This window comes from Raphanus sativus, unplaced genomic scaffold (genome assembly GCF_000801105.2).
Source record: "Raphanus sativus cultivar WK10039 unplaced genomic scaffold, ASM80110v3 Scaffold1008, whole genome shotgun sequence".
Taxonomy (NCBI): domain Eukaryota; kingdom Viridiplantae; phylum Streptophyta; class Magnoliopsida; order Brassicales; family Brassicaceae; genus Raphanus; species Raphanus sativus.
Window position 1 is genome coordinate 1,096 of NW_026616322.1, and position 25,824 is coordinate 26,919.

The following is a 25,824-nucleotide window of genomic DNA, read 5'->3' on the forward strand; positions in this document are numbered from 1 at the left end:
TATAAATATTATATCATCAAATAAATTTATAATTAAACACATATTTAAAATATATAATATAAATATATAATCTGCTACCATCTAAACTTTGGCTAGCTTTCAAATACCTGCTTAAGCGCTAGTTCTATGCAAAAGGTTTGGTTACTTTCCAACGACTAACGATATCTTTAATATTGTATTCATTTTCTTGGTCGACATTTTATTCATTTATTAGGGAAGGAGAGAAAAAAATAAGAACAAATTCCAAACAAACCCTAATACATGAAGAACTATAAAAAAAAAAAAAAAATACATGAAGAACTATATGCTATTTTGTGGTAAACGATAAAAAATACGTTCAAATTGTAACAGTCAGTTATGCGGCATTACGATCAAAATACGGCATATGTGCAGTGATTAAACAAATAATTGTTTCAAGTTTGTTTTAAAATAATATCTTGTCACTACTTCCATTTTTCTTTAAAACAAATTAAATCTTATCATAATAGCATATTATGTATAACATACTTCATGCTTACTATATGTATATAATTATTTTAATATTTCTAGTTTATAATATCTCAATTGATACTATTTATAGATATATTTTTAATAAATTAATATAAAATTATGTATGATATATTATGTTTAGTATTACCAAAATAAATTATATAAAACTTTGTATTTTTTAATATGTGTGAAAACTTTAAAATTCAAAATGGTATAGAGAGAGGATAATTTTATACCATTATTAGATAAGTGAATAATATAGAGTGATTTGGTTGGTGTTCTCTTTAACAAAATCAAAAAAAAAAATCAGGAAGCCGACATGTACAAGGCCCGAGGAAGAGAAGGGACACAGCTGTGGTGCAAAGAGTCGGTGCAAGACCACGTCATCTACTCATTTTCACACTGGGGAATGGTTCTTTTGTTCATTTTTATAAGAAGAGAAAAAACAAAATAACTCTGAACTCTTTGGAGATGAAAGATGTCATTGTCAAAAGAAACATCAAATGTAAATTCCACAAAACGCGTACCTTTTTCTTGAGTTGTGGACTGAAGAATGGTAGTAGACTAGCTAGCCAGCCAGCTGCTTCCATCTAACCTAGTGGACCAGGGCTATATGCATGGAACCATGACGTGTCCGATGTGTATAGAGATGCTGAGCTGGCACACACTCCCTTCTTCACTATATATTCACAAACTCCGTTCTCACTTCTCTTGTCTATCTATCATTCATATTACTACTAAGTTTTGTTGCATCTTTCTCTCTTTAGTATTAAAGCAAACCACAAACAAAAATGGGAAGCTGCTTTCTCTTCTTCGTCGTTTTACTATTATCGTCTTCCGTTGACGCCTGCGACCGATGTCTCCAACGCTCTAAGGCTGCTTATTTCTCCTCTGCCTCTGCTCTCTCCTGTATTCACTCATCCCTTCACTCTCTCTTATTGTTAAATAATTATTTTCTCATCCCTGTCTTTCTTCTACTCTTTTTTTTAGCGGGAGCTTGCTCCTATGGTTCTATGGCTACGAGTTTCTTCGCCGGTCACATAGCCGCTGCCGTGCCTTCAATATACAAAGACGGCGCCGGCTGCGGAGCTTGCTTCCAGGTCAGATGCAACAACCCTTCTCTTTGCAGCACCAGAGGAACCACGGTGATGGTCACCGACCTGAACATGAGCAACCAAACAGATCTTATCCTCAGCAGCAGAGCCTTCAGGGCCATGGCTAAGCCGGTTATTGGCGCCGACAGAGATCTTATCCTTAGACAAGGCGTTGTGGACATTCAATACCAGAGGTTCCAAACAAAACCCTTAGTTTTATTTCATTTAAATTAATATTTTTGCTTTAGTAGTAATATAATAACAAATATATTTTGAAAACAGAGTCCCTTGCGACTACGGAAACAAGAAGATGATGAATGTGAGAGTTGAAGAATCAAGCAAGAAGCCAAATTACTTGGCGATAAAGCTCTTGTACCAAGGAGGCCAAACCGAAGTCGTAGCCATCGACATTGCTCAGGTTGGTTCTTCCCATTGGAGTTACATGACCAGAAGCCACGGAGCCGTCTGGGTCACTGACAAAGTACCAACCGGACCTCTTCAGTTCAGATTCGTGGTGACTGCTGGCTTCGACGGCAAAATGCTCTGGTCCCAGCGAGTTCTTCCGGCCAACTGGGAAGCTGGCAAGATCTACGACGCCGGCGTTCAGATCACCGACATTGCTCAGGAAGGTTGTGATCCATGCGACGATCACATCTGGAACTGATTTTTTTTTTTTTTTTTACATAGCCTCATGTGTAATCAGCTATTCACTATTATTTGATTTTAACTGCAATCAATGTTAATTTATTAAAAACAAAAGAGAACTAAAGAAAGATTAAAAGATGGATATACATATACATGTATGTACAAAAGAGGTCTATATATATATGTACACAGGACCACCTTTCTTTCTACTTGTAACCCTTCAAATGACATTACATTTTGTGTTTTGGAAAAGAATGTTTGTTTCTTTGCATAAAGAGCACAAAAGAAAAAAAGAAAGGGAGAAAAGATTAGTCAGAAGATCTCATCATGGTCAACTTCTGGTTGATGATTCAAACTCGCTTCTAGTGGCCATGGGGACATTGCCAATGTCTGAGTACTCCCATGGCCATGAGTCTTGCTCGTCCTCTTTTAGTTTTTCATTGTCCTTCTTCTTCTTCTTTTGACAAATGCAGGAGGTCGGGTTCTCATGGAACTCTCCTTCTCCTGCTTTCATTTCATCTGGCTCCCCCATGAACCCTGTTTGGTATTTCCGGACCTTGGTTGAGAATTCATCCCATGTCATGTTGTGTCTGTTTGTGAAGATTTTATGGAGTTTCTTGGCGTTTGGACGGATGGTTACTTTATGTCCCATGTATCTTCTGCTCATATATATATATTTTTTTGTGAAAATTATAAAACAAGAGAGTGTGTAAAAAGTGATGTCAAGTATGCATGCATACCTTCTTCCGGCTAAGATTCTAGCCATGTTGCCGTTGTTGTTGGTGACAAATGCGTCGCTCTCATCACACACGATGAAGTCAAGAGCAGCCATGCGTGATGAGAAGCGTGCAAACGGAGCTAGCTCTTTCTTAGAAGTCAATGTCTCTTTTGTATGGATATTTGGAAACAGAGCTCTTAATGGTGCTAGTGTAGCATCCCCTCCGTATACCTCGCCTGATGCAACGTACAAGTGAACTTCTCTACCAAAGCCTAAGCCCCTGAGCATCAGACCGATCTCCTCTGGAGTCAGGGGACATCTCCCGTGCTCCCGTACCTTGTCAGGGTTTGCCGCCTACACATTACATTGCAAATTAATTTAGTGTTGAATTGATGAAAGAGTTATTATACATATGGAAAGCAACTCATCCTCACGTGTAAAGTTTTCCACCTTCTTCTCATAGCTCCGAGTTCAAGTCTCTCTTTCTGACCTCCCCCATAATAGCATCCGGAGAAGGCCAGCATATCAGGTTCGAACCTAGAACAAACATGCCGCATCTGATTAGCTATATTCATTTTCTTTTTTCTTTTTTTTTAAAGAGTTCTTTATTTGTGGTACCTGAGATGAAGGGCAACAAAGTGTTTGGATTTGGTTCTCATCCGGTCAACCAGAGTTTGGCCCATCTTGTTGATAGTCTCCGTATATCTCACCGCATGGTAGTTCACTCTACACCTCAGCTTCTGTAGCTCTGAATCCAGCTGGTTGGCCAGCCTGTAATCGAATTTAGAGAGTTGTACAACCTGCAATATCAGAGTTGATCATGAGCATACTCATAATAATATCAAAGAGGGCCAACTTTTGGAGTAGAAAACTGACTGACATGCTTCTTCTTAAGAAGGGGCAAAACACGCTGCAGGTAGCAAGAGGGTGTGCACTTCCTGGGAACACGAATGGACTGTAGGCCAATGAGTCTTGACTCTTCTCCTTTAGGAAGCTCCTTGATGATCTTGACATCTTTGGAGAGATGCGTAATGAACCAATCAACGTCAAATATTTCTTCGAAGTTGCTGCACCAAAAGAAGTTATGTGTTAGAAAAAAGCAAGAAATTCAATCTCCTTCAAATGCAGGAGAATAATATATATATATATATATAGAGAGAGAGAGAGAGAGAGAGAGAGGAGGACCTGGTGTCCTTCCAGTATGAATTTTGGTCCAGTTTAGGGATCACAAGAGTGGCATTTAGGATGTAAGCCGCAACCACAGCGTCTATTATCTGAGTTAGATCCCCCCACCACCCAAAAAAAAAAAGAAAGTCAGAGAAACAAATCGGCTCTCCAAGCAGGTAGTATATAATATAATATGTGAAACTCACCCCTGTTCGCTGTTGGTTTAACCCTCCGCTCGTAGCGATCAGTAGATATCGATCTGTTTGACTCGTCTTATCCAAAACTGCCACCCATTCCAATAAGCATCAGCTGATTAAAACAGAGGAATTTTTTTTAAGGGTGCCTAACATACCTTGAAAGGTGTCACTGGCATTGCTGCAGCCATAGTAGGAGTTGGACAATTTCGAGCTCCATAAGTGCCGATCCGATCTTCCTCCATTTTCCTGAGATTACCAAAATAATGATATCATGTGTTTATTAAAAAAAAAAGAGAAGGTATTCGGTAATGTATCAATGCTAAGAGCTTTTAACGTACGGGTACGAGAAGCTTGGGTTCCACGGCAATTTGATTCTTCCTCTGAAAACAAAACAGAGAAATGAAATTTCTGAAGATGGATTTTCATATTAAGTTGTTGAAATGAATGAATGTAAACGTACGCCTGGTGGTGAGCGATGGATCACAGGAGGGAAGGAAAAGGAGAAGAGGAGGAGGAGGAGGAGACAGCCGGAGAAGGCAGAGACCAGAGGGAATAAACGGTGACGGCGGCGAAGGAGTAGCAGTAACTGGTGTCGGATTCCGGCCATAGCCAGTTTTTTCTTGTCAGGTTCGGTGCCATAATTCTCCCTTTTCTTCATCTTCAAATTTAAAGACGCCATTAATTGTGTAAGACACAGGAGAAGGAGAAAGAGAGAGAGAGGGAGGGAGGGAGGCTACAAAGAATAAGAAGAAAACAAGAGAAATGGAAAGGAGAGTGTGCAAAATGAGGAGGCCGAGGATGAACAAGAGGTCATTTTTTTCTACAGAAATGACGTTGCTAAGGCAGAGCAAAAGTTGGTTGCCGAGAAACTATGAGACTAACTCCAAACTAATCTCCAACAAATAAACACTCAATATTTTTTTTTAACTCTTTATTCGTATGTGTTTTAGCAACTTACCGAATCTCCCGCTTTGTTCTGTCTGTAAGTTGTATCATTACTTTTTTTAATTAGTTAGCTGTTTGATGATCTCATTACATTCTTATCTCCTAATCTATTCCAGTTGAAATTGTCTTACTTTTTTCTATTCCAAAATTAGACTTATCTTCTAAATTTTTCTTTTGTTTTTAAAAGCCAACTAGTTCAAAATTTATAAGTTAAATACAGAAAATATAATATTAGAAAACTGTGTTTACGTGCAGGCATGTAATGATTAAATAGGCATGTAATGATTAAATAAAAACCGAAAAGAAGAATTCATTGTGGATGGAATATAACAGCATTTGAATAAAATCAAGTTATTGTCTATAGTAACAATAATAAAAAGCAATGGAATTGTACCTGCATGCATGAGGAGAGACTCACGCAATGGAAAGTCGCCAAAACAGAAACCATCGGAAAATGATTTTAAGTGTGTTTGTTTTGATGAATAGATAGTCTATTCTATTTAAATAGATTGATTAAAAAAATCATCTTATAAAAATATTTTATTAGATTAATTCACTAATAATTTTTATCTTATTAAAACATGAATATTATTTAGAAATAATTTATTTCTCAATGATATGTACAAAAAATGTCACTCACTATTTAATTAGTATACCTAGAACTCTTAAAAACAATAAGTATATCATTCAAGTTTGAGACCATCCAAATAAATTACTGTTAATATATCTTCTATTAATGGTTCTATAACTTAATCATATCCATAAATTATTTTCAATTTAATTTAATCATATTTATCATATTTTCTGGTTTAAATGATTTTGACACCTTACCATCAGTTCAATCTTTCATGGCAACCATATTAGAACTATGAAATGTTTTATAAAATATTCAATCTGTCTATAATCTTTTATCCACAAGCAACTGGATTTAGTTTTTGAAACAGTTTTACTACCGATTTATTTCATTATATATTTTTCATTTTTTATTCAGAAAAAACGTTCTGATGGATATTTAAATATGGATTTCAAAATAGATTAACTTCAATTTATTAAGACACTAGGAGGCTTTTCAAAAAAAAAACTGCAATCCATGAAAGAAGTTCTCTAAAGTGGAAAGATGAACAAAAAAACATTCAGATTGTTAATATAGTTAACAAATAATAAAGATAAGGTCCAATATGATTGGAACGTGAGATCACTAATTCCAAACTAACAAATTGTTACAAGATCGATTATAAATTTATACTTATATATATTAGCTTATTTATTTGGCTAACTAATCAAAACAACATACATAAATCACTATTGTTTAATTAGTAATACGTTTTTGATATATTATGTAGATATATTTTGTTATAGAAATCAATGCCACTGTGGAGACAGCTGTGAATCAGTATGAAAAGGAAATTCTGAAATTGAGAACCAAGGGTTGGGACACAACGAGGATATTCAATTGTGGAAAGGAATTAGAAACAATTTTAACCAAAGTTTCAGCACTAGCCAGACGTGGCGAATTTTGAAAGTATCTAGTCTTATAGTTCTCAGCTGTTTGGTATCAGGGAATTTGGTTCTTGGCTGCGACCCCAAAATTCTTTGTGATAGCTTGGCTTGCCATCCGAGATAGACTAGCCACATGGGAGCGAGTCTTGAGATGGAACCCGTAAGCAGATGCGACATGTGTGCTTTGCAATGGCACAATGAAGAAGAGAGCTCACTTATTCTTTTGATACTTTTATCAAGAAGAGATATGACAGAAGTTAACCGGGAAGCTGGTTGCTGTGAGATACACAACTATCTGAACTGAGCTACTTGATTTGGTGATGGACAAGACAAGAGATAACACAATATTATTTCTTACTTAATATACTTTTCAAGCTGTTATATATGGAGAGAGATGAACAATAGGAGATATGGCGAAATTCCACAAAGTGCAACTCAAATTGTCAAGCACATTGACAAGCCGGTCCGGAACCGGATTGATTCACTCTATGGTAGTGTGGTTTGCTATTTGATGATTTTGTTAAGTTATGAAGGTTTATTCTTCTGTTTGGAATAAGAAATCATGCCTCATGTTATGTATCTTCAACTCTGTACATAAAAATATATATTAAATATTTAACGGCTTCTTGGTGATCTGCAAAACACCTGAGCTTTAATGTAGAATGGTCTCTCTCCTTGAATGAATTTTAATCTTTTGTGATCCATCTACGGCCCCTGACTTCAAATCCACTATAAGCTTGATCACTACTGCTCTCTCCCCCGCTTTCGGCGCTGGTGTAACCTGATTTGCGGCGGTGCTTTTTGGTCCTAGTAACTCCGCTGTCACTAAAACTCCCATTTAAAAGCGGATCATCGATCCCGCGAATCACTCGCCGACTAGATGATGATGACATGCAAGAGTCATCCTTAACTCTTCTCTTGTCCTTGTCGTGTTTCTTTATGTTCTGAGAGATCTTGTGCAGTTTCTCATTAAACTTTGTGATGCTCTTCTCCATAGGCTCGACTGCTTGAGTCACTGTGAACCTCACGTCTTTAACAATCTACAACATATAGATATAGCCTAAGCTCTTCATCATTTTTTATTTGCATGTGAAAGAAATGAGGAAAACTCACGTATTCACCACCACCAACGAAAACATCTCTCATGCTTTCTTTGATGGTCATACCACTTCTGATATCAACGTTAGGATGTGGAAGACGGACTTTTGTTCGTCTCTCACTGTCCCTAATCTCATCGGGATCAATAGGGCAGTCCACGGATGCATAGTCCCCGAGAACTGAAACAGATCCAGTAAAGCGATCTCCCAGTAGACCGTAAGGTTTTGCTGGGAATACATACAGGTGAACAACCGAAGCAATACCCATCTGCGTTAGACCAACACAGACTTTGAGATAGAAAAACAGAGTGGAATTTGTTTGAGCACAAATGATATTTATTTGCAGGAATGTTGGTAAAAGAAGGAGATGTAGGTGGTACCTCAATGCAAATGATGAAATCTTGAACACTAGTCTTGAGCTGCAAGCTATGTGCAATGGAACTTTTGAACAAACCGAGGGAAGAGAGAAGAGCAATGGCAACACCTTGCCACCAAGTCATAAACACGATGGACTTGAAGGTTAGAAACTTGGCAAGTGGATTTATGTGGGAAAGCTCATCTTTTGTTGCACCATAGAACTGAACCAGACAGTATAATGCCCATGACTGACTAAAATTTAGAACAACTGCCAAGTAAGGGTACCTACAGAAGAAATCACAGGCAAAACGGAAACATTAATTTTTTGTTTTGTTTCTTCATTGTTATAGCAATGTGGTTATCAGAAAAAAGAAAAAAAAAGGCATGGACGTACCCACAACTCCATTTAAACTCTCCTTCACAGTACACACCGAAGGCTTCAAGAATGAGGGCAGCGAGAGCAGTGAGAGACTTTATAATCATCTGCCAAAGGAAAGGAATAGTATTTAGTTGGACCTCAAAGAGACAAGACATGTAGGAGGATGGGGGAAACATACATACATATTGAACAATACCAAACTTAACAACTTGATAGAACCAGTGACTGAGCCTCCAGGGTTTTAAGAAAAGATTCATAGGAAAAGGATGTTTAATGGTTCCCTTATCATCATTGTGATGATCTAGTAAGAGGGGAGTCTTAAAGCTCTTGCGGCCTTGTCGTTGCATAAACTCAATGGTCCTATCTTCCCCACCTGGTAAAAGAAAAAAAAAGAGAAGTTTGGAATGACAAAAAAAAAAGGATAAAAGAAGAAAGGATAAGAGGGAGTGAGAGTAATAATACCTAAGCAGGCAACAAGGTAGCGACCAAAACAGTACATGGCAAAGGATTCATAGCAGTCACGTAGAATGCCACAATCAACGCTGATGGATGGGTTCACAAGTGATGCAAACTGTTGTTGAATCGTTTTAGATTAGATTAGCTTTAGCTTTAGCTTAGCTTAAGTAAGAAGACATAAAAAAAAATGTAAAAAGACATATTTGACTCACAGACTCAATAGAATAGAAAGGGACCATGAGGATGACTCCGATCAAAAACATTTGCTCCTGAGAGAGAGAGAGAGGGTTTAATTAAAGCAAATGAAAAGATGAAATAACAAAAGGAAGGTGAGAGAGAAACCTCAGGGTTCTTGTAAGTAGAGAGGTGATCGAAGACAAGATACATGGAAAGGGAGAGGGTGAGGATCAAAAAAGCACCAGCCATCAAGCTTGCCCAAGCGGGAGCCGAGTAAGAAAGGAGCCTTGTTGTTGCTGATGATATCTCCATCACCAAGCCTTCAACTCCCACCCATACCATATGGATGGATGGATGGAAGGAAGATGCGAGCTTTTTTAATGTAAAAGTCCTTAATCCTCTACCTTTTTACACCCCCACACACAAAAAAAAGATAAAACCATATTAGAATCGAATCCAATCGAATCGAATTGAGCTGAATAGATCCCCGCCCTATAATTTGATCAAATGATCGGAGAAAAGCGAGACTACACCCACCTAATGGCGAAAGGCAATCAACAAGCGAAGGAATTGATCACAGCTCGGGGATGATGATGATGATGATGATGACGATGACGATGAGAGAAGACCAAAAGGAGGTATTTTGGACGACATGGTCAGAAACGGCACGCATTGCTACCCTTTAAAAATACTAAAACGGCAAGCAATACTGATACGATACTCTCAACCCATCCATTTCTGTTTTTTTGTCTTTTTTTCTTTTTGCAACTCAACTCAACTCTTTTTTTTTTTTTTTGACATCAAATAAGAAGCTCAACTCAACTCTTTCATGTTTTGTTTTGCTCTTTCCTCCAGACAAGAGGAGGAGGGGGAGACAAATTAACACCTCATGGCTAACGTAGTACGTGTTGGTTAGTCTAATTGGTTTGCTTAAAGACCAACATGATTGTGATTAATGTTCTTAATTGGGGGATGGATCCCTCTCACTAAACTTGTTGTGAGATATTTTTGCTTAAGGAAGGACCCCTCCAATTTAGAACAAAAATGGACCTTGTGCCATATATTTTTTTCATGAAATGGATTTATAAACAAGACCTTAGTTTATCTCTAAATTGGTAAAGAAAACTAAATAAAAAATGTAGGACCTAGTGCATTTGCACCTCTCGCACAGCCCTAGAGCCAGGCACTGCTCCAAACCAAATGTACTTTTTGGCTTTGGTTATAATCGGCAATTAATCTTTTGCATGCATGTGCTTACCTCTAAAAAGTAAGTTACCATGGACTAGGGTAGGGCCAAGACAAATATCATCTCTAGGCTAGCCATGCATTGTTGAGAGAGTTAGTAAAAAAGTATCTAATCAAATTCTTCTTGTTGGGGTTTCATTCAGGTCATGATTCTGTACCTACTACTTCATCAACACTATGTTCCTCACAAAATCATAATCTAGCGCCTTCAAAGAAAGCTAGAATACATATAGAGAGAGGGCTTAGCCAACCAGAGCCAGGAGTTTACAAGATGCCAACAACCAATTAATACATGTGTAAGATCAAACGGAATATGCAAAAAAAACAACAAAAAAATCAAAGCAAGGAAGAGACAGATATTCTGACGGCGGTCTCTTTATAAAGAGAGGACTTGTAGATTTGAATGCACTCCTCAAGATCAGCGTCGCAAGTCAACAGAACCCATTCATCATCATCGTCCATATACTTGAGCCTGAAGTTACTTGTCACATCCATCCCAAACCGCTTTGCGATCTCTCTTCTGAGGTCTCCAATTCCCCAGTGGTGTTTCAGGCTCATTCTCATCTTGGATTCACCAAACATAGCATTCACTTTTATTCCATCCTCCTTTGCGGATGGCAATGGGGGTAGGGATGACGTCACACGTACTTCTGCCCTCTGCTCATCCTTCCTCAGGCTGCTAAGTTGAAGTTGAGACGGTTTGTGGAAGCAGCCACCCACTAGTTGTTTCTCTTCGGAGGAGCAACATGTGCTTGAGCCTGATGATGAAGAGGAGGAAGGGTTGTGGACACTTTTGGTAGGATCAAGCAAAGGCAAAGGCAAAGAAGAAGAAGACTGAAGTTGAGGGAAGCTTGAGTAGAAGGAGGCAAGATGGTGAGAGCCTTGAACTCCTTGAACAGAGTCCATCACCACCTTCAGTTTCCGTAGAGAATGTCCCACTTTCTTTATCTTCCTCGATGGCCACCTTGCGATTCCGTGTTGTCTGCAGATCCTCTTCAAGGTCGTCGGACATACTAAACCAATAATAATAAATACTATTTAAAAACATCATCATCATCATCGTTTCATATGTATATATATATATATATAGAGAGAGAGAGAGGAAGGAGGCATACGTACCACCAATGTTTTTAGCGGCGTCCTTGAGGCTGCCAGCAAAGTGTTGTTTGAGAATATCCAAAGTGATATCCTTTTCAGCCCTTGTTTTCCGCTTTCTGCTTCCCAAAGAAGAAGACAAAGAAGGTTCCCTCACTTCCCCACTCCAAGAGACAGACACATGTTTTCCCTTACCCTTGTGGGACATGCACGGTGACTCCTCTATTGTCAGGGCCGTGTGTGTGTCCGTGAATTCTTCTGCGAGCTGGTCGTCTACCATCAGATTAGGTGAGCTCTGGAAGCGTAGTATGAGTTGGGAGGCTAGGGAATCAAGGATCAGCCTCTGATTAATAAGACTGTCTCTGGGGAAGAAGAACTCGAGAACAAATTGGACGGTGCGGCGGCTGCATCTGGTCAGGAGAGGGATGGCAAGAGCAGCGTGGAGGTCGAACATCTTGGCGTAGTGGGAGAGAGGGTAGCTGTAGCTGAGGATGGCCACATCTTTTGCGAAATACTGTTTCTTGGTGGCAAAGGCAGTTCCAGCGATTCCTTCCTTGGCAAGAAGATGGTGCTCTGACTCTGAGCAGGCGGACAGGAAGCTGCGGCTCTTCTGGTCAGAGGCGTAACAAGCAGAGACTATAGCTGAAAGGCACGAGCCTTGTTGGTGTCCCCACGTAATAGCTAGGGGTAGTCCGTATGAGATGCAGATGCCTTTGAGAATCGACGCCACCTCTCGGTGAAGGTCGTCGGTGTGGGGCTGTGCAAGTGGAAAGGACATCAAATTAAAGAGAGTGCTACTAAGTAAGAAACGTAAACTTTTTTAAGAGACAGACCTTGAGAGAGGTTGGGACGATGGAGGTTTCTGAACTCCGGAGATCAAAGGCCTGCCAAGAATTAATTCTGTGATTGTGTGAGTAAATTAAAGCGTGTTTATATATTTAAAAAGCAAACGAATGTTTAACCATTGAAGCTCTTCAAAGGTTGCTTACGTCAACATAACAAATAATAATATTAATGCATTTAAGACATTGGGAGCGAGTCAATGCTGAGCAGTGTTCCAACAGTGCAGTGACAAGAATATTGCCAAGTTACTTATCAAAAAAAAAAAAAAAAATATTGCCAAGTTATAACTACATGTATATGTGTTTTTTGATATATAAATACGTATCAATCAGACTGACTGGTTTTCATCAGTTTATTTTAACCTCCACTAATTAATATTCCATCATTTTATGTTCCAATTTTTATAAGTATCAATAGCATCATTTAAACATCATTATTGGTTTTTAAATTCTTCCATTGATCCATACTACCTGAAGAGCATGGCAGAGTGGAAGAGCGAAAGAAGCTCGAACCTGGTACTCCTCATTCCTGAATAAGCGAACATCTGGGGTCCACTCAGGAATCCTATTCAGGAACACAGGCCCTGGGAGTCCCACCAGCTCGTCAGACCCAACCTCTGCTGCAAAGCTGTAGTCTGCTGAGATGTCTCGGTAGAGGGCCAAGCTCTGGCTCTGGGAGAAGAGGTTTAGCGAAAAAGGCTGTTTTTCCGTGCTTACCACTCTTCTCCTCCCTCTCTCCACAGGAACCCACGGCTGAACCAGCAACTCCTTCTCTCCTCCCATCACCTCTTGCAGCTGCCCCATGGCGCAAGTAACTCTCTCCTTCAACCCTAATGATGACCATACTGATACCTCCTCCTCCCACAAGAGTTGTTGGTCCATAAAGTTTTCAGGGAAATCCACCATGCCTGAGTTGATACTTTCTTCCATTTGCATGAGCATGCCCGGATATTTACAGACAAAAGAGAAATAACTAAGAGGTTAATGTGATGAACCAAACTGCGACAAATAGAGAAAAGTAATTAGTTAACGAGAGGATCGGGTAAAAGGGATGATGCAAACATGTGGTATTTTGTTTGATATAGGCTCTTTTGTTGTTCAATATCAGACGCCAATAGCTCCCCCACACCCTTTATTGATTGTTATTGCTAAAAGGAAGAAATTAAATTAATAAGAGAGCTGCCAAAATGAGATAAGTCAGAAGCTAAATAAAAACCCAATTTGCTCACAAGGTCAAACCCCTTCTTATTTATAATTAATTGTGTGAGCCGACCTCATCATCACATGTATCATTTGAATCTTTACTAATCCATATCCAGTTACAAGTATATTATCAAAAGATTGAGTGAGAGAGATAATCTTTGTTTGCTTGAAAGAATCAATCATAAGTGGATCTAGGAAAAGAGATGGATGAAAGGAATCTTTGGTTGTGACCGTGTACAATCTTTTTTTCTGGTAGAATGTTAGACCGTGTAGAATCTTTTCCATATATAATCACATTTCTTCTTTTACTATTCAAATTACCTACCCGAGTCTCCTGAATCTCCGATGACTCGTTTGTCCAATGCAGTAGTCAGGTCCGAGAGTATCAAGCAACCCACTCGATCGATCGGCTCCTATATGTACTTTCTTTTCACCTTTATTAATTGTTTTTGGATTAAAGCAACAAAAGCTAGGGTTTCAACTTTCAAGATACAAATGACTTAAATAAATAAATATACACCTGAAAGATTCCAAAAGGGACATCTGACATGTCATGTCGCAATTGAACAAGCAATCCTCTCTTACCTCACCTCTCATGTAACTTTTGTTTGTATATGATTATTTTGAAAATTATTGATCCAAGTGAGTTTATGATCAAGAGTAGCCAAGAGCGTTTGGTTGAAATTTTATTGGCTTCTTGTGTGTTTTAAATGATTCCTCTTTTTTTTTTGATAAATATGTGAATTATCATTAAAAATGAAAGCAGATTTGTACAAACTACAAAGTGTTTATGCGGTTAAGCCGGTTGATGCCAAAAAGATAAAAAGCGTAGACAAAGCTATAATTAATCATCTTTAATTGCTCGTTCGAGAAGTCTCATGCGAGTAATACTATCAAATTTTAATCATCTATAATTAACAAAAAGCGTAGACAAAGCTCAATAATATCTGGTTTTATTGTTTTTGGCATCCTCTCGTTTACGTGCGTTGCACAAAAGTATTGTTCCCAAAGCATTAACAAGTAGATGATAAATTAATATTGAATAGTTTGCATAGTTGGGGTGAGTTGAGAGATCAATGATGAATCTGTCTGAATCTTCCTCCATGTGACATCATCAACCTGTCATTATCTCACTTTTATAATCTAGCTAACGCATATGGTTTATTGTTCTTCTGTTTTAATTGTACACTGCAACGAGCCTAATCTTCAATCTAAATATATTTCTCAAAGATCTATTTTGCTGCTTATAAAGCGTATTCCAAATCCACTAATGAACGCACCACACATATCTACGGTTCTCTATATATAGTTAACCAAAATAATTACGTCTGAGGTGTATAAAGAAAAGAAGAAAGTGTGTATGATTGGATGACATCAGAAGGCTCTTTAATAATTAAACAGAAAGTCAACACCCTAACAATTAATTGAGCCTTCTTTTGAAGTGTCAGATATAAAAAATTAATACTTTAAACATGAGATCATTATTTCAGATGCTCCTCTCTTACGGACCAGAATAGTCAGAAACCTTCCTTTTAATTTTTGTTGATAAATTGCGAGATTGTAGACTCACTCTCTTTCTCCCTTCGTAGATGCATGGGGCCAAGCAAACAATTAGCAATTTAACTCAATCATCTTCACAGACTTGGTAGTATGAGTAGATGTGTTTTAAGTAGTAGATACAAATACAATGAGATCGTGAATCCCAAAGCGACGTGTGATATCTGTCTCAGGAGCTAAATAAGACTTTTAGCAGGAATCTAATCTTTTTATCTATTGAGAGAGAGCATCCCCTAATTCGTGGGAGCATCTTCCCGCTAGCATCAATACAATTAAAACAGCAGCACTTTTTCAGACTTCCCCTTGCCTTTTCAAACTATTTACATGAGTGCCATTATCATTTAATTTTTAAAATCAAATATTATGGTAACTATTTAAATTGAGAAGATATAGTTCCTATTAATATGGAAAATTTGGTACACTGCAGATACTATTTTCCTATTAATATGCAACATAAAATAATTAATGAATTTTAATACATTAAGAGTTTTTAGTATATTCGACAATTTTTTAAAAAATGATAACTTCTAAATACTACATAAGATTACAAATAATCATAAAATAAGTCTTATACGTTAGAAAAAATATCCTAATAACTTTTTTCACAAATAGAAAATCCTACTTAACTACTAAAATTAATAGATCGACACTATCCTACTAATACTCAATGTATTCAAATAATATTAAGATCTGAAATAACCAATAAATTATATCAGCTTTCGAGATATATGATCAATATACGCGGTATTAGTATATAAAATCATATATCATTTTGTTCAAATTTAATAAAATTGTAAATTATAAAAATTATAAAAAGTAAAAATATGTTTAAGTCACTGTTTTTTAAATTTATGCAGACTTTGTACCCGACTGCTTTAGTCATTTGGTTATTGGGTCGGCTGCAAGTAAAATGTATGTCAATAGTTTAATCAATTCAATATATAATTATATATATCAATATTAAAAATACAATTAAAATCATGTTAAAAATTTACTAAATTTTTAAATATATTTTCTATATTTTTTGTTTCACATAAAATATAAAAAACAATTAAACAGTTTTTGTAACAGGTGGAGTTACCACATATAATAAAAAGTACAATAAAATTAAAATGGTTAAGTATTTAAATATCTAATGAAAACATTGAGAGTATATTTTAAATTAAAAAATAACAAGTTAAATCAAATTGGATTACACACCGATCATTTCTCAATTAAACTGGTAGCATCGGGTTTTTGCTATTTTGCTGGTTTATTGAAGTTTTAAATAATGGTTATTTCTTAAAACTCAAGCTAAATTATATATCGGATTAATAGATTTACCGGTTAGATCGTGAGTACAAATTGAATACGGGTCTAGATTGAGTTTTAAAAATGCGGATTAAAATGGAAAAAGTTAAATAGACAACATACCATGCATTTTATAATATTGTTAAAGAATTTTACATCATAAGATATCCCGCGCTTTAAAAGCGCGGGTCAAAATCTAGTGTATTATTAAATTATGTTTTTTTTGTAAAAATTATTAAATTATGAAATTATGTTATAGTTTATAGTTTATAGTTTATATGTTATAGTTTATATGATTGCGCATCCAAGATAACAAGCGAGGAGCTAAGAACATGATTGTTGGAAAGTTCTTACAAGATGTCAAGAACAATGTTCTCAAAACATATAAATTAAACATTTAACTAAATTTTGCTTTGAAAATCTCAAAATCATGAGAACTCCTTCTCAAAATGTCTTATGGTTTCGAAATTTCTTTAATAAAATACAGATATCTATATATACAATCATTCATATAGTTAAATATTTTGTTTGAGAACTTTCTGTTAGGGTTACTCTAAAACAGTTTCCAATAACTTTTAATTTTTATCATTTTGAGGCAAGACAAATAAAAGGAAAGAAAACTTTTTCCAATTGTGTACCATTTCGAAGGAAAAATAAGTTTACAAATAGTATGTTTTTAAATTTTGAACAGTATTCAAAACTTCATTTCAGTGTTAACTTTTTCATCTATAAATTATTCTTTATAATTTTAATAGTTATATTACACCTAAAGGACTACTATTTATGTTTTATAATTTTACAAATTTTTAATATTCTTATATTATAACTATAAGTTTAAATAAATCTTTGTATTTTTTTAGAAACTAAACTTATGTATATAATGAAGTTTTAGTTAAAATGAAACAGTATTTAGGTAAAAATTTGTAAATTTTGTAAAATAAGAAAAATATTTAAATTAATAATAAAATACATTTGAAATATTTTTGAGTAAAAAATAAAAAAAGCCATTGAAAATACACTCATTTTTGAGTTCACTGAAAAACGAGACAGAGGCAAACCTATATAACACATACATTACCAACAGGCAACAGTTCTGAGCTGAGCTAGTTACAAAAAAAAAACAGTTCTGAGCTTATAGAAGGATGAGCTTTCGTACACAAAGCTTTGGGCTCACTATTGTCCTTGATTGCAAGTTGTTTTTCTTTTGTTTGTGACTGAAAAAGATGATCTTACGCTTCAGAAACTTAATACTAAAAGTAACAATAGAACGATTGATTTTATTTTTATCCTCGCCCTCTCTTGATTGGTTCCTATAGTATACTAAAACAAAAAATATGTATTATGCTCTCGTCTCCTCGTGTGATCTACTCCTCCAAAGCCCAACCTCTTCATTCATTCATTCATTTATGTTGCATAGACGGAGGTAAGGGTTATCGTACTCGACGTACTTAGACCAGTAAGGTTTGTACTTGGCAAACGCCAAACCCAGCCATGGCTTGTAGTTCCCATTGTAATGCACAACTGCTGCATTCTCTATAGCTGTCTGGTTGAGCGCTGGGTCATAGCCTAGCCCCAGCACGTGCCAGCTCCGCTCCATTGCATATGTCAGGTTGTAGAATGTGATTAACCCCGGTGGCAACGAACCCAGCTTCCACAGCGTTCTATCCTCATTCTGTTCAAGTTTTCACATTATACATTAGATCATATATACCTGAAACATTTCTATCACACGAAAGCTAGCTAAATTGTCTTTTGTACCATGTCTTGCCAGTAATGATATATCCCTGTGATGTTCCTTTTCCTCCACTCTCTCAGGTCGAACATATTCATGCCAAATGCCCAACCGCAAGCCCCCGCATCGAAATTCTCTGAGATCTTTGGATTAGAGAAGTTGAGGTACTTGTCAAATCTGTGGAAGCTCTCCTTGCACGTCTCTACAGCTCCATTCACTTTTCCTTGCATGTCTACTTCCCATAGAGGTGCCAGGTCCTTTTGCACCACAATGTCATCGTCAAGAAACAGGATCTTGTCCAGCTTCGGATACACCTCAGGAAGGTAGAATCTCAGATGATTCAGCATCGATAGATACTTTGGGTTTCGATACTTGAGATTGTCTGCGCCAGCAGAGATAGAGGAAGGATGATTTGCTTTGAAATAGTATTCTTTGAGCCTTGCGGATTCAAGCTGCCGTAGAACAGAGCAGTACGAGGAGTTGAGCCACTTAAAATCATTGATGTTCTCAACTTGAATCGTGGCATCAGTAGGAGCATTGACGCGAAACCACATCTTCATTGCAGCAAAGTTCAATTTGTCTGTTACTATATGGAACACATGCTTCTCCGGTTCCTTTGCATTCAGGACAGTGGAGTTGACTACGACTGATGTTGCGAGGACGTTATCCGAAAAGATGGCATAGTGATAGAGAGAAGGATCTTCAAACTTGGCATCCTTTTTGACTCCATCCTCCTCTTCATTGAAACCGAGAAGAAAATAGTCAGCCGCAAGCTGGAGACTGAGGCAATGCAATGGCTTGGGAAATGTCTTGGCGGCCAGCTGAATTAAGAAGGTGCCCTTTTTCTTCAGTCCATCTACATTGCGTTCAGTGGATTGAAGCATGGCCCGAAACTTCTTAGCAAGTTCATGGCAGTCATATAACTCGTCTTTTGCCAGAGAGAGAGCATGGCCCATGGCTTTTGCTTGTTCAAGGGCTCTAGCGATCAAAAGGGATTCAGAAGTGAAAGAAAAAAAAACAGCAAAAGATTGCTGGTTCACCAACAACCCATACAGACCAGAAGAATGTGAAAAAAGTAAAGTACCTGGAAGGAAGGTCAGCATCAGATGTTGCTTTACCCAGAACACGTTGATTTTCTCTACTCTGCTGCATCAAGAAAAGGTAGAGATTGGTAGCGTTTTTGGATTTGGCGATATGGGAATATGCTTTAGCCATAATGATCTGGTCTCTCATAAGCTTCAAGATAGCATCAGCGTTGGGGCTCTCATAGTCTCTCCTCCAAATACTGTATTTGCCAACGACAGAGTTTTCAAAGGTGATAGACTTGTGAATGGCAGCTTCTTGCATCTGGTGATCAGATTCCTTATCATGTTGGATCAGGTCGAGAGTCCGTTGAGCTCTCCTTTCCTGACGTAAACTCTGAAAAGGTATACAAAAATATACTAATGTTACAATTCGAGTCAAAAGAAGGAAGGGGGTATGTGAAAGAGAGATCACCTGACGCTTGAGTTTAGCAGGGCTTGTAAACTCCATGTGTGGAAAATGGTTATCGGTTTCACCAGACTGATTAGTTGTAGAATAAGTTGCAGCATTCTCTTCCATTCTAGTAGAATCATTTTGAAATGAATCCTGCGGTATCACTAGCTAATTCCATTTAAATAAAAAAAAAAAGGAAAAAGGATAAATCCAAGGAAATCTCAAAAAAGATGTTTGTAGGCTTCTAGGAGGGATGAATCTCTCTCATAAGAAGATGAGGAGGACATGGTTGGGGTTGGAACAAACGAAGTCTATTCCATTGAGAGTGGTAGCTACCTGAGAAGAAGGATTGGTGTTGGGGCGAAGAGGATTGTCGAAAAGCCAAGAAGATGAAAGATGTCCCATTTTGACACTACCAAGGCGTATGTTACCGTGATGGTCACTGTAGGTGGCAACTATGTTCACATCCTGAATGAATGAAGATACTAATGATTTTAAAAACACAACACACACACACACAAAAAATGGATTATTGGATAAAGAGGAGAGAAAGAAGCAAATACTTTGAGATCTGGATCGTAGTGAAGTGCAGAAACAGAGGAAGCACTAGTAGTAGTAGTAGTACATCCAGGACAATCTCGGTAAGCTTGAAGTTCTCGGTGGCTGCACAACAAATGAAAGGAAAGTCCCATCCATCATCATAAGAAGAAGAAAAGAGTTGAAAAGAAAAGGAAGATGAATCAATCAATCAATCATTCATTCATTACGGTGCTTGTGACTCTAAAATGGCTCCACCCACATGATTTAGCAATACCTGCAATTGTCTCCACCAAAACCAGAAAAAAAAACCATAAACCAATCGCTAAGTACCACCACTCTTATCAGATCTCTGGCAGAGATAATCATATACATTAACGAGAACAATCCAGCTAGAGAGATAGAGAGAGACGAAGGTACCAGCCATAAGAAGCATCTCGACATCATCATCATCTGGATCTGCTCCCCTGCGACTGTGAGAATCCGAACTTTCTTAAAAAAAGGCAAATCAGTCGAGCGGTTTTTGAAACGTGCACGTGCTGCCGTTCCGTGGTAAGAAAAACTACAAGCACTTCTTAACTAACTATAAGACGACTTTGACTTTTTCTTTTTCTTTCTAAAAAAGCCTTCCGTTGTTCGAGAAGAATGTGCATAGCAGTGTTCTCATGGCAATCGCATCCGCTTTACCCTTTTCTTCTCTTTCTGAATAGAGATGAATATCACAACAGGTTTACTTGGTTTGATTTTATTTGATGCCCCCCCCTGCCTCCTCCTTTATTAATAATAAATCCCTTTTTTAATAATATTTTGTGTAAAAGGGAAACGGAGGCGCTGCGTTGGTGGGAAGACGGAGAGACGCTTGGAGGTAGAGACCTCGTCGGCGGTGGGACGTGGCTCGGTTGCAGCAGGAATGGCCGTATCGCTTTCCTCACCAATTTCAGGGAGACCTCCTCCATCCCCGATGCTAAATCCCGCGGACATCTCCCTCTTCGTTACTTGCAGAGCGAAAAGAGCCCTGCCGAGTTTGCCCAGGAGATCGAAAAGGAGGCTTCTCTCTACAACGGCTTCAACCTCGTTGTCGCTCATGTCTTGTCCAAATCCATGTTTTACGTTACCAACCGCCCACTCCACGGTGACAAGCAGCACCTCGTTACGCTTGTCTCTCCAGGGATCCATGTCCTTTCCAACGCCAACCTCGACTCTCCTTGGCCCAAGGTACCTCACCTTCCTTTCCTTCTTTTCTACTTCTCCACCTCCCTCCCTCTTCTCATTTCAGTTGCTCTTCTCTTGCAGTGTCTCAGGTTGAGAGACGCTTTCAATCACCTTCTCACCCAAAACCAAGGTGTTGAATTCCCCCTTATGACTATGGTGGAGGAGGTGATGACTGATACTCTCAAGGACCAAGAACCTGTCCTGCCTCCCGTTTTCACTCCAGAGATTGAATACCATCTCAGCTCTATCTTCGTCGACATTCCTAGACCTCCTGTAACATCACCCCCTTCCTTTCCTTTCCTTTCTTTTCTCCTCTTCCTTTCTTAACTCTCTCATCCACTCTTACTCGTGTATCTCACAGGGTCGTTATGGGACCAGAAGCATCTCCGCCCTCACCATCAAGTCCCACGGTGAGCTCTGTTTCTTCGAGAGGCATCTTGAACATGGTGGTTCCTGGAAGGACCACACTCAACACTTTGTTATACAAAATCAATGCTTTACTTGACTCCCTCTCTCTCTCTCTTTTTTACAAGACTTATCACATTTGTAATTTGTGCTTGTATCTACTACATATAGAGAAAACAGCGCTCATGTCTTTTATTCCAACCATCATCATCAACATACAATTACAATCACAGTTTCAGATTCTCTTAAACCACAACCCCTATACACATATATAATGGTTCACACGTCACACGTAATTGGACACAAGTGAAAAACCTCTCACATTAAATTACACTTTGACCGAGAAGATCTCACTCAGGGAACTCCAAGTTCCCGACACAGCAAGAACCACTCCCAGTCCCACTATCGCCATGTCCAGGCTCCATTGCTTCCACCCCATCTCTTCCTTGAACACCAGCAAATGAAACAAAGCAGGTAACACAAACCCTAAGATGCAGCAAGTGCTGCTCCCCACCAATGACAAAAAATCTGTAAAGTTTGGCACAAAGAGAGCCACCAGAGTCACTGCCAATACTAGCAGCCATCTAGAGTACATCCCACCCGAGAACCGCCTCTCTACTATCTCAAACACCGGATTCATCATCAAGGGGAAGGTGAAGAAGAGGTTGATGCAGAGTCCAAGCTGAACAATAGTGCTGATAAGTCCTGCCCCCAAGTTAGCGGTGATGATGTCCATTGTGTCCTCACCAAAAGCCAAGTAACCTAAGAAACCAAAGGCTATGTATATGAAAGAGATGAATCCCATGCCGAGTGCCAAGACTTTGCCAAACTTGTCCTTGTCTTTCATCTCCGATTCAAGAGGCAATACCATTCCAACGCCTTCGAAAGAATAAACGGCCACGCCCATCCCATAGAAGAAGAGGGACATACCACCGAAGGCAACAACGTCAGGCCTTTGCTTGAGTATAATCATGGAATCCTCAACAATGACGACAGCCATAGCGGCAAGATCAACAAGGTCGGCGAAGATGCTAAGAGGAGCCAAGTGAGTGAGGGTCTTGATGGAGTTGAGACCAAGCTGGAAGGGGAAGCATCCCCAGATGTAGAGACTCTTAGAGGAGACGCCCAAGAAGTCAGAGCCGAGGCGTGTAAACTGATGCCTGAGACTGGTGGGGGAATCAGGATCGAAAAGATTAGCTAGAGTAGTGCCGATGAAGATAAGATAGCCGACACAAAACCCAGCTTGAGACAAAATAATAAAAAGGTCAACGACGAGCCTGCCGAGGGAGCCGCAGACGGCAAAGCCAAGGTCACCAAAAGAGCCGATCTTGGAGAAACCACCGTTGAGAGAGTCGAGCTTGCGGCGGGTATAAACGAGGAGCATCATGCAGTGATGGGTCAAAACAGAGACGGAGAGGAGAAGGAGGACGCCCATGAGCCATCCGGTGCGCTTGAAGGCGTAAGGAAGACCAAGAACACCAGCGCCGACGACAGCAATGAAGATGTTGGCGAAGGTCTTGAACTGGCTAGAAAGAGGAGGCCCTTTGCCGAGAAGAGGCGTGTCCTCCCTAGGAGGTGGTGGCATTTTAAGGGTATAAGAGGAGGAGGAGGAGGAGCTAGAAGCTTGCTTGGCAAACCCCATCTGATAAAATGGAACAATGGAAGCAGAAAGGCTTCTTCTTCTGAATCAATCAAAGGAGGAGATAGCAAAGATGAGATGGAGGACAGAAGATAATTGGATGAATTGCGTGTCGACTTGGTGGAGTCCGAAACGACACCGTTAATTAATTAATGGGTACATACATCCATTACAAGAAAACGACACCGTTCAATTTGACAAACCCAAACGACATCGTTCCAAACAAACAAACAAACAAACAAGTAGGATAGCTGAGAGAGCTCCCGGCGGCAAGACAACCTCCTCGTATCGCATCGCTTGATGATCGATCGATTGATTGATTGATTGATTCTCCCTCCCTCCCTCCCTCCCTCCCTCAGCTTGGTAAGAGAAATGGCGAGGGTTCCTTGTGACTTGAGATTTCTTCTCATAAACCGGCAGCTTTCATGTTCATCTACATCCAGGTCTGAATCTTATATCTAAATCCTCAGCTACATTTGGATTTGGATTTGGATGGATCTCCTCTCATGAGATTTGTATCACTCACTAGTCGTAAAATTCTAAGCCATCTTTAAGTAAAAGTGTGTGTGTCTTTTTCTTTCCACTAGATGAGGCTTTTCCAGACGCAATCACAGTAATGCAGATCGCCTTGGTTCCGCTGTATGTTTTTTTCTTCTTCTTTTTTTTTTTTGGTTTTCAATGTTTGCTGAGACCATTGCGTTTGGTGATTTGTTTTTAATCTTTACTTATGCATTTCTCGTTTACTTGGGGGTTGCCTCTGCCCTGCTGTGAATATTAACAAATATTTGAGTTTTGATGGAGAACCTTTTTTTTGCATCTGCAGCTGGAGTCGGAGAACCATTGTACTAGTCAATTGCGATCCCTTATTGATCAAGTTAGCATTAAACAGTCTCGGATTCTCGCTCTCGAAGGTAATCTCAGTCTCATCCTTCTTTTCTCATTCCCCACTTGTCAAACTTCACCTTTCTCCGGGGGGTATCATCTTGTAGATTTGAAGAACCGCCAGGACCAACAACTCGTGCAGCTTAAGGATCTTATCCACACCTTTGAAAGTTCGTTACCCTAAAACTCTCTCTTTTTCTTTATATGAATTTTTGCTAGTAATTTCTCCTCTTTTTTTTCTTTTTTTTTATTCTCTCAGGCAAAGGGATAGCAAAGCTCACTGAAGGTGGACAGGTCTGTGAACCTTTTCTTCTTTGTTGGCACTTGCTGTCACTTGCTATAAAAAATCTCCTTCTCTTCTTCTTCTATTTAGCAGGTGCCTCTGGCAGCTGTTGTGATTATGGCCTGCAGTCGTGCTGACTATCTTCAACGGACTGTCAATTCTGTTCTAAAAGTCGGTTACTAATCTCTTTAACTCTTTTATCTTACTCCAACTCTCTACTTACTTATATTTCTGTCTTTCTTTTTTTTTCCAACAGATATCAAACTCCCATTGCTTCAAATACCCTCTCTTTATATCTCAGGATGGATCTAATCAAGCCGTCAAGAGCAAGGCTTTGAGCTATAATCAACTAACGTATATCCAGGTAAATCTGAATCTAGTGTTTGATGTTTTTCTCCTCATGTAGATAAGTGAGATGGTGACTCGTTTCCCCCTTTTTAGCACTTAGATTTTGAACCAGTGGTCACCGAAAGGCTGGCGAACTTATTGCCTACTACAAAATTGCACGTAAGGACTTGTTTCTCCTTTCTCTGCCTCCCTTCAGCTGCATGACTGATATACTTTTTTTTTTTTAAAATCCAGGTCACTACAAGTGGGCACTAGACCAGTTGTTTTACAAACATAAATTTAGCCGAGTGATTATACTAGAAGGTGAGGCTTTTCCAAACTTTCACCCTTACTCTAATTACTGCTCTCCACTATTGCTTAAGGGGTTTTCTGTCTCTTTAACAGATGATATGGAAATTGCTCCAGACTTCTTCGATTACTTTGAGGCTGCAGCTAATCTCATGGATAGGGATGAGTATGTTACCTACTGAAGCTTTCCTGCTGAGCATATTAAGTAATTTCTTTTTTACTACTTCTCATTCTTATCTGGGTGCAAACATGTATTAGAACCATTATGGCGGCTTCATCTTGGAATGATAATGGGCAGAAGCAGTTTGTGCATGACCCCTGTAAGATCCTTCTCCGCTTTCTTTCTTTGCCCTTTCTTCCATTATCTCGTTATGTCCTGCTCATGCTAATAAGCTAAAATAATCTGCAGATGCACTTTACCGATCAGATTTTTTCCCTGGCCTGGGGTGGATGCTAAGAGATCGACTTGGGATGAGCTATCACCAAAGTGGCCAAAGGCATATCCTTATATCCGTTTATTAATTTCAATTGCTATAGTTTTGACCCATCTAAAGACTTTCCTTAACAAA

General features: G+C 38.7%; 7 protein-coding genes and 1 pseudogene across 9 annotated transcripts; 3 read left to right on the forward strand and 5 right to left on the reverse strand.

Moving 5' to 3' along the window:
- Window positions 1-1,197: 1,197 nt before the first annotated feature.
- Window positions 1,198-2,437, forward strand: LOC108848473 (expansin-like A2). The gene is made up of 3 exons (XM_018621846.2): window positions 1,198-1,398; window positions 1,480-1,777; window positions 1,866-2,437. The coding sequence occupies exons 1-3, from the start codon at window positions 1,281-1,283 to the stop codon at window positions 2,245-2,247; spliced, it is 798 nt and encodes a 265-aa protein (XP_018477348.2). The 5' UTR covers window positions 1,198-1,280; the 3' UTR covers window positions 2,248-2,437.
- A 16-nt stretch (window positions 2,438-2,453) lies between these two features.
- On the reverse strand, window positions 2,454-5,185 carry LOC108848472 (protein ROOT HAIR SPECIFIC 17). Its single transcript, XM_018621844.2, has 10 exons — window positions 4,771-5,185; window positions 4,649-4,690; window positions 4,466-4,556; window positions 4,320-4,396; window positions 4,132-4,220; window positions 3,827-4,013; window positions 3,565-3,746; window positions 3,381-3,483; window positions 2,969-3,300; window positions 2,454-2,887 (listed from the first exon to the last, which is right to left on the reverse strand). The coding sequence occupies exons 1-10, from the start codon at window positions 4,987-4,989 to the stop codon at window positions 2,560-2,562; spliced, it is 1,650 nt and encodes a 549-aa protein (XP_018477346.1). The 5' UTR covers window positions 4,990-5,185; the 3' UTR covers window positions 2,454-2,559.
- Window positions 5,186-7,252: 2,067 nt separating this feature from the next.
- On the reverse strand, window positions 7,253-9,914 carry LOC130503546 (protein LAZ1-like). The gene is made up of 9 exons (XM_056998168.1): window positions 9,759-9,914; window positions 9,387-9,625; window positions 9,257-9,313; window positions 9,051-9,159; window positions 8,771-8,961; window positions 8,604-8,692; window positions 8,233-8,494; window positions 7,869-8,120; window positions 7,253-7,795 (listed from the first exon to the last, which is right to left on the reverse strand). The coding sequence occupies exons 2-9, from the start codon at window positions 9,561-9,563 to the stop codon at window positions 7,442-7,444; spliced, it is 1,491 nt and encodes a 496-aa protein (XP_056854148.1). The 5' UTR covers window positions 9,564-9,625; window positions 9,759-9,914; the 3' UTR covers window positions 7,253-7,441.
- Window positions 9,915-10,656: 742 nt separating this feature from the next.
- Window positions 10,657-14,196, reverse strand: LOC108849893 (protein NLP3-like). Its single transcript, XM_056998171.1, has 5 exons — window positions 13,932-14,196; window positions 12,875-13,551; window positions 12,395-12,445; window positions 11,586-12,318; window positions 10,657-11,479 (listed from the first exon to the last, which is right to left on the reverse strand). The coding sequence occupies exons 2-5, from the start codon at window positions 13,343-13,345 to the stop codon at window positions 10,803-10,805; spliced, it is 1,932 nt and encodes a 643-aa protein (XP_056854151.1). The 5' UTR covers window positions 13,346-13,551; window positions 13,932-14,196; the 3' UTR covers window positions 10,657-10,802.
- Window positions 14,197-17,502: 3,306 nt separating this feature from the next.
- On the reverse strand, window positions 17,503-20,809 carry LOC108854239 (probable galacturonosyltransferase 3). 3 transcript variants are annotated; one of them, XM_018627758.2, is made up of 8 exons: window positions 20,619-20,809; window positions 20,429-20,475; window positions 20,225-20,324; window positions 19,998-20,129; window positions 19,683-19,814; window positions 19,270-19,604; window positions 18,212-19,163; window positions 17,503-18,125 (listed from the first exon to the last, which is right to left on the reverse strand). In XM_018627758.2, the coding sequence occupies exons 1-8, from the start codon at window positions 20,649-20,651 to the stop codon at window positions 17,850-17,852; spliced, it is 2,007 nt and encodes a 668-aa protein (XP_018483260.1). In that variant the 5' UTR covers window positions 20,652-20,809; the 3' UTR covers window positions 17,503-17,849. The 3 variants fall into 3 exon arrangements, with proteins under 3 accessions (XP_018483260.1, XP_018483259.1, XP_018483264.1); XM_018627757.2 differs by having other exon boundaries at window positions 19,683-19,829; window positions 20,619-20,806; XM_018627762.2 differs by lacking the exons at window positions 20,225-20,324; window positions 20,429-20,475; window positions 20,619-20,809 and having other exon boundaries at window positions 19,683-19,825.
- Window positions 20,810-20,849: 40 nt separating this feature from the next.
- LOC130503548 (uncharacterized) lies at window positions 20,850-22,016 on the forward strand. The gene is given in 5 exon segments (XM_056998170.1): window positions 20,850-20,926; window positions 21,017-21,031; window positions 21,034-21,413; window positions 21,492-21,683; window positions 21,772-22,016. Coding segments are annotated over 5 exon segments (747 nt in total). The 5' UTR covers window positions 20,850-20,910; the 3' UTR covers window positions 21,916-22,016.
- On the reverse strand, window positions 21,984-23,547 carry LOC130503547 (amino acid transporter AVT3C-like). The gene has a single exon (XM_056998169.1). The coding sequence runs from the start codon at window positions 23,455-23,457 to the stop codon at window positions 22,144-22,146; it is 1,314 nt and encodes a 437-aa protein (XP_056854149.1). The 5' UTR covers window positions 23,458-23,547; the 3' UTR covers window positions 21,984-22,143.
- A 279-nt stretch (window positions 23,548-23,826) lies between these two features.
- On the forward strand, window positions 23,827-25,752 carry LOC130503549 (alpha-1,3-mannosyl-glycoprotein 2-beta-N-acetylglucosaminyltransferase-like; annotated as a pseudogene).
- Window positions 25,753-25,824: the final 72 nt, after the last annotated feature.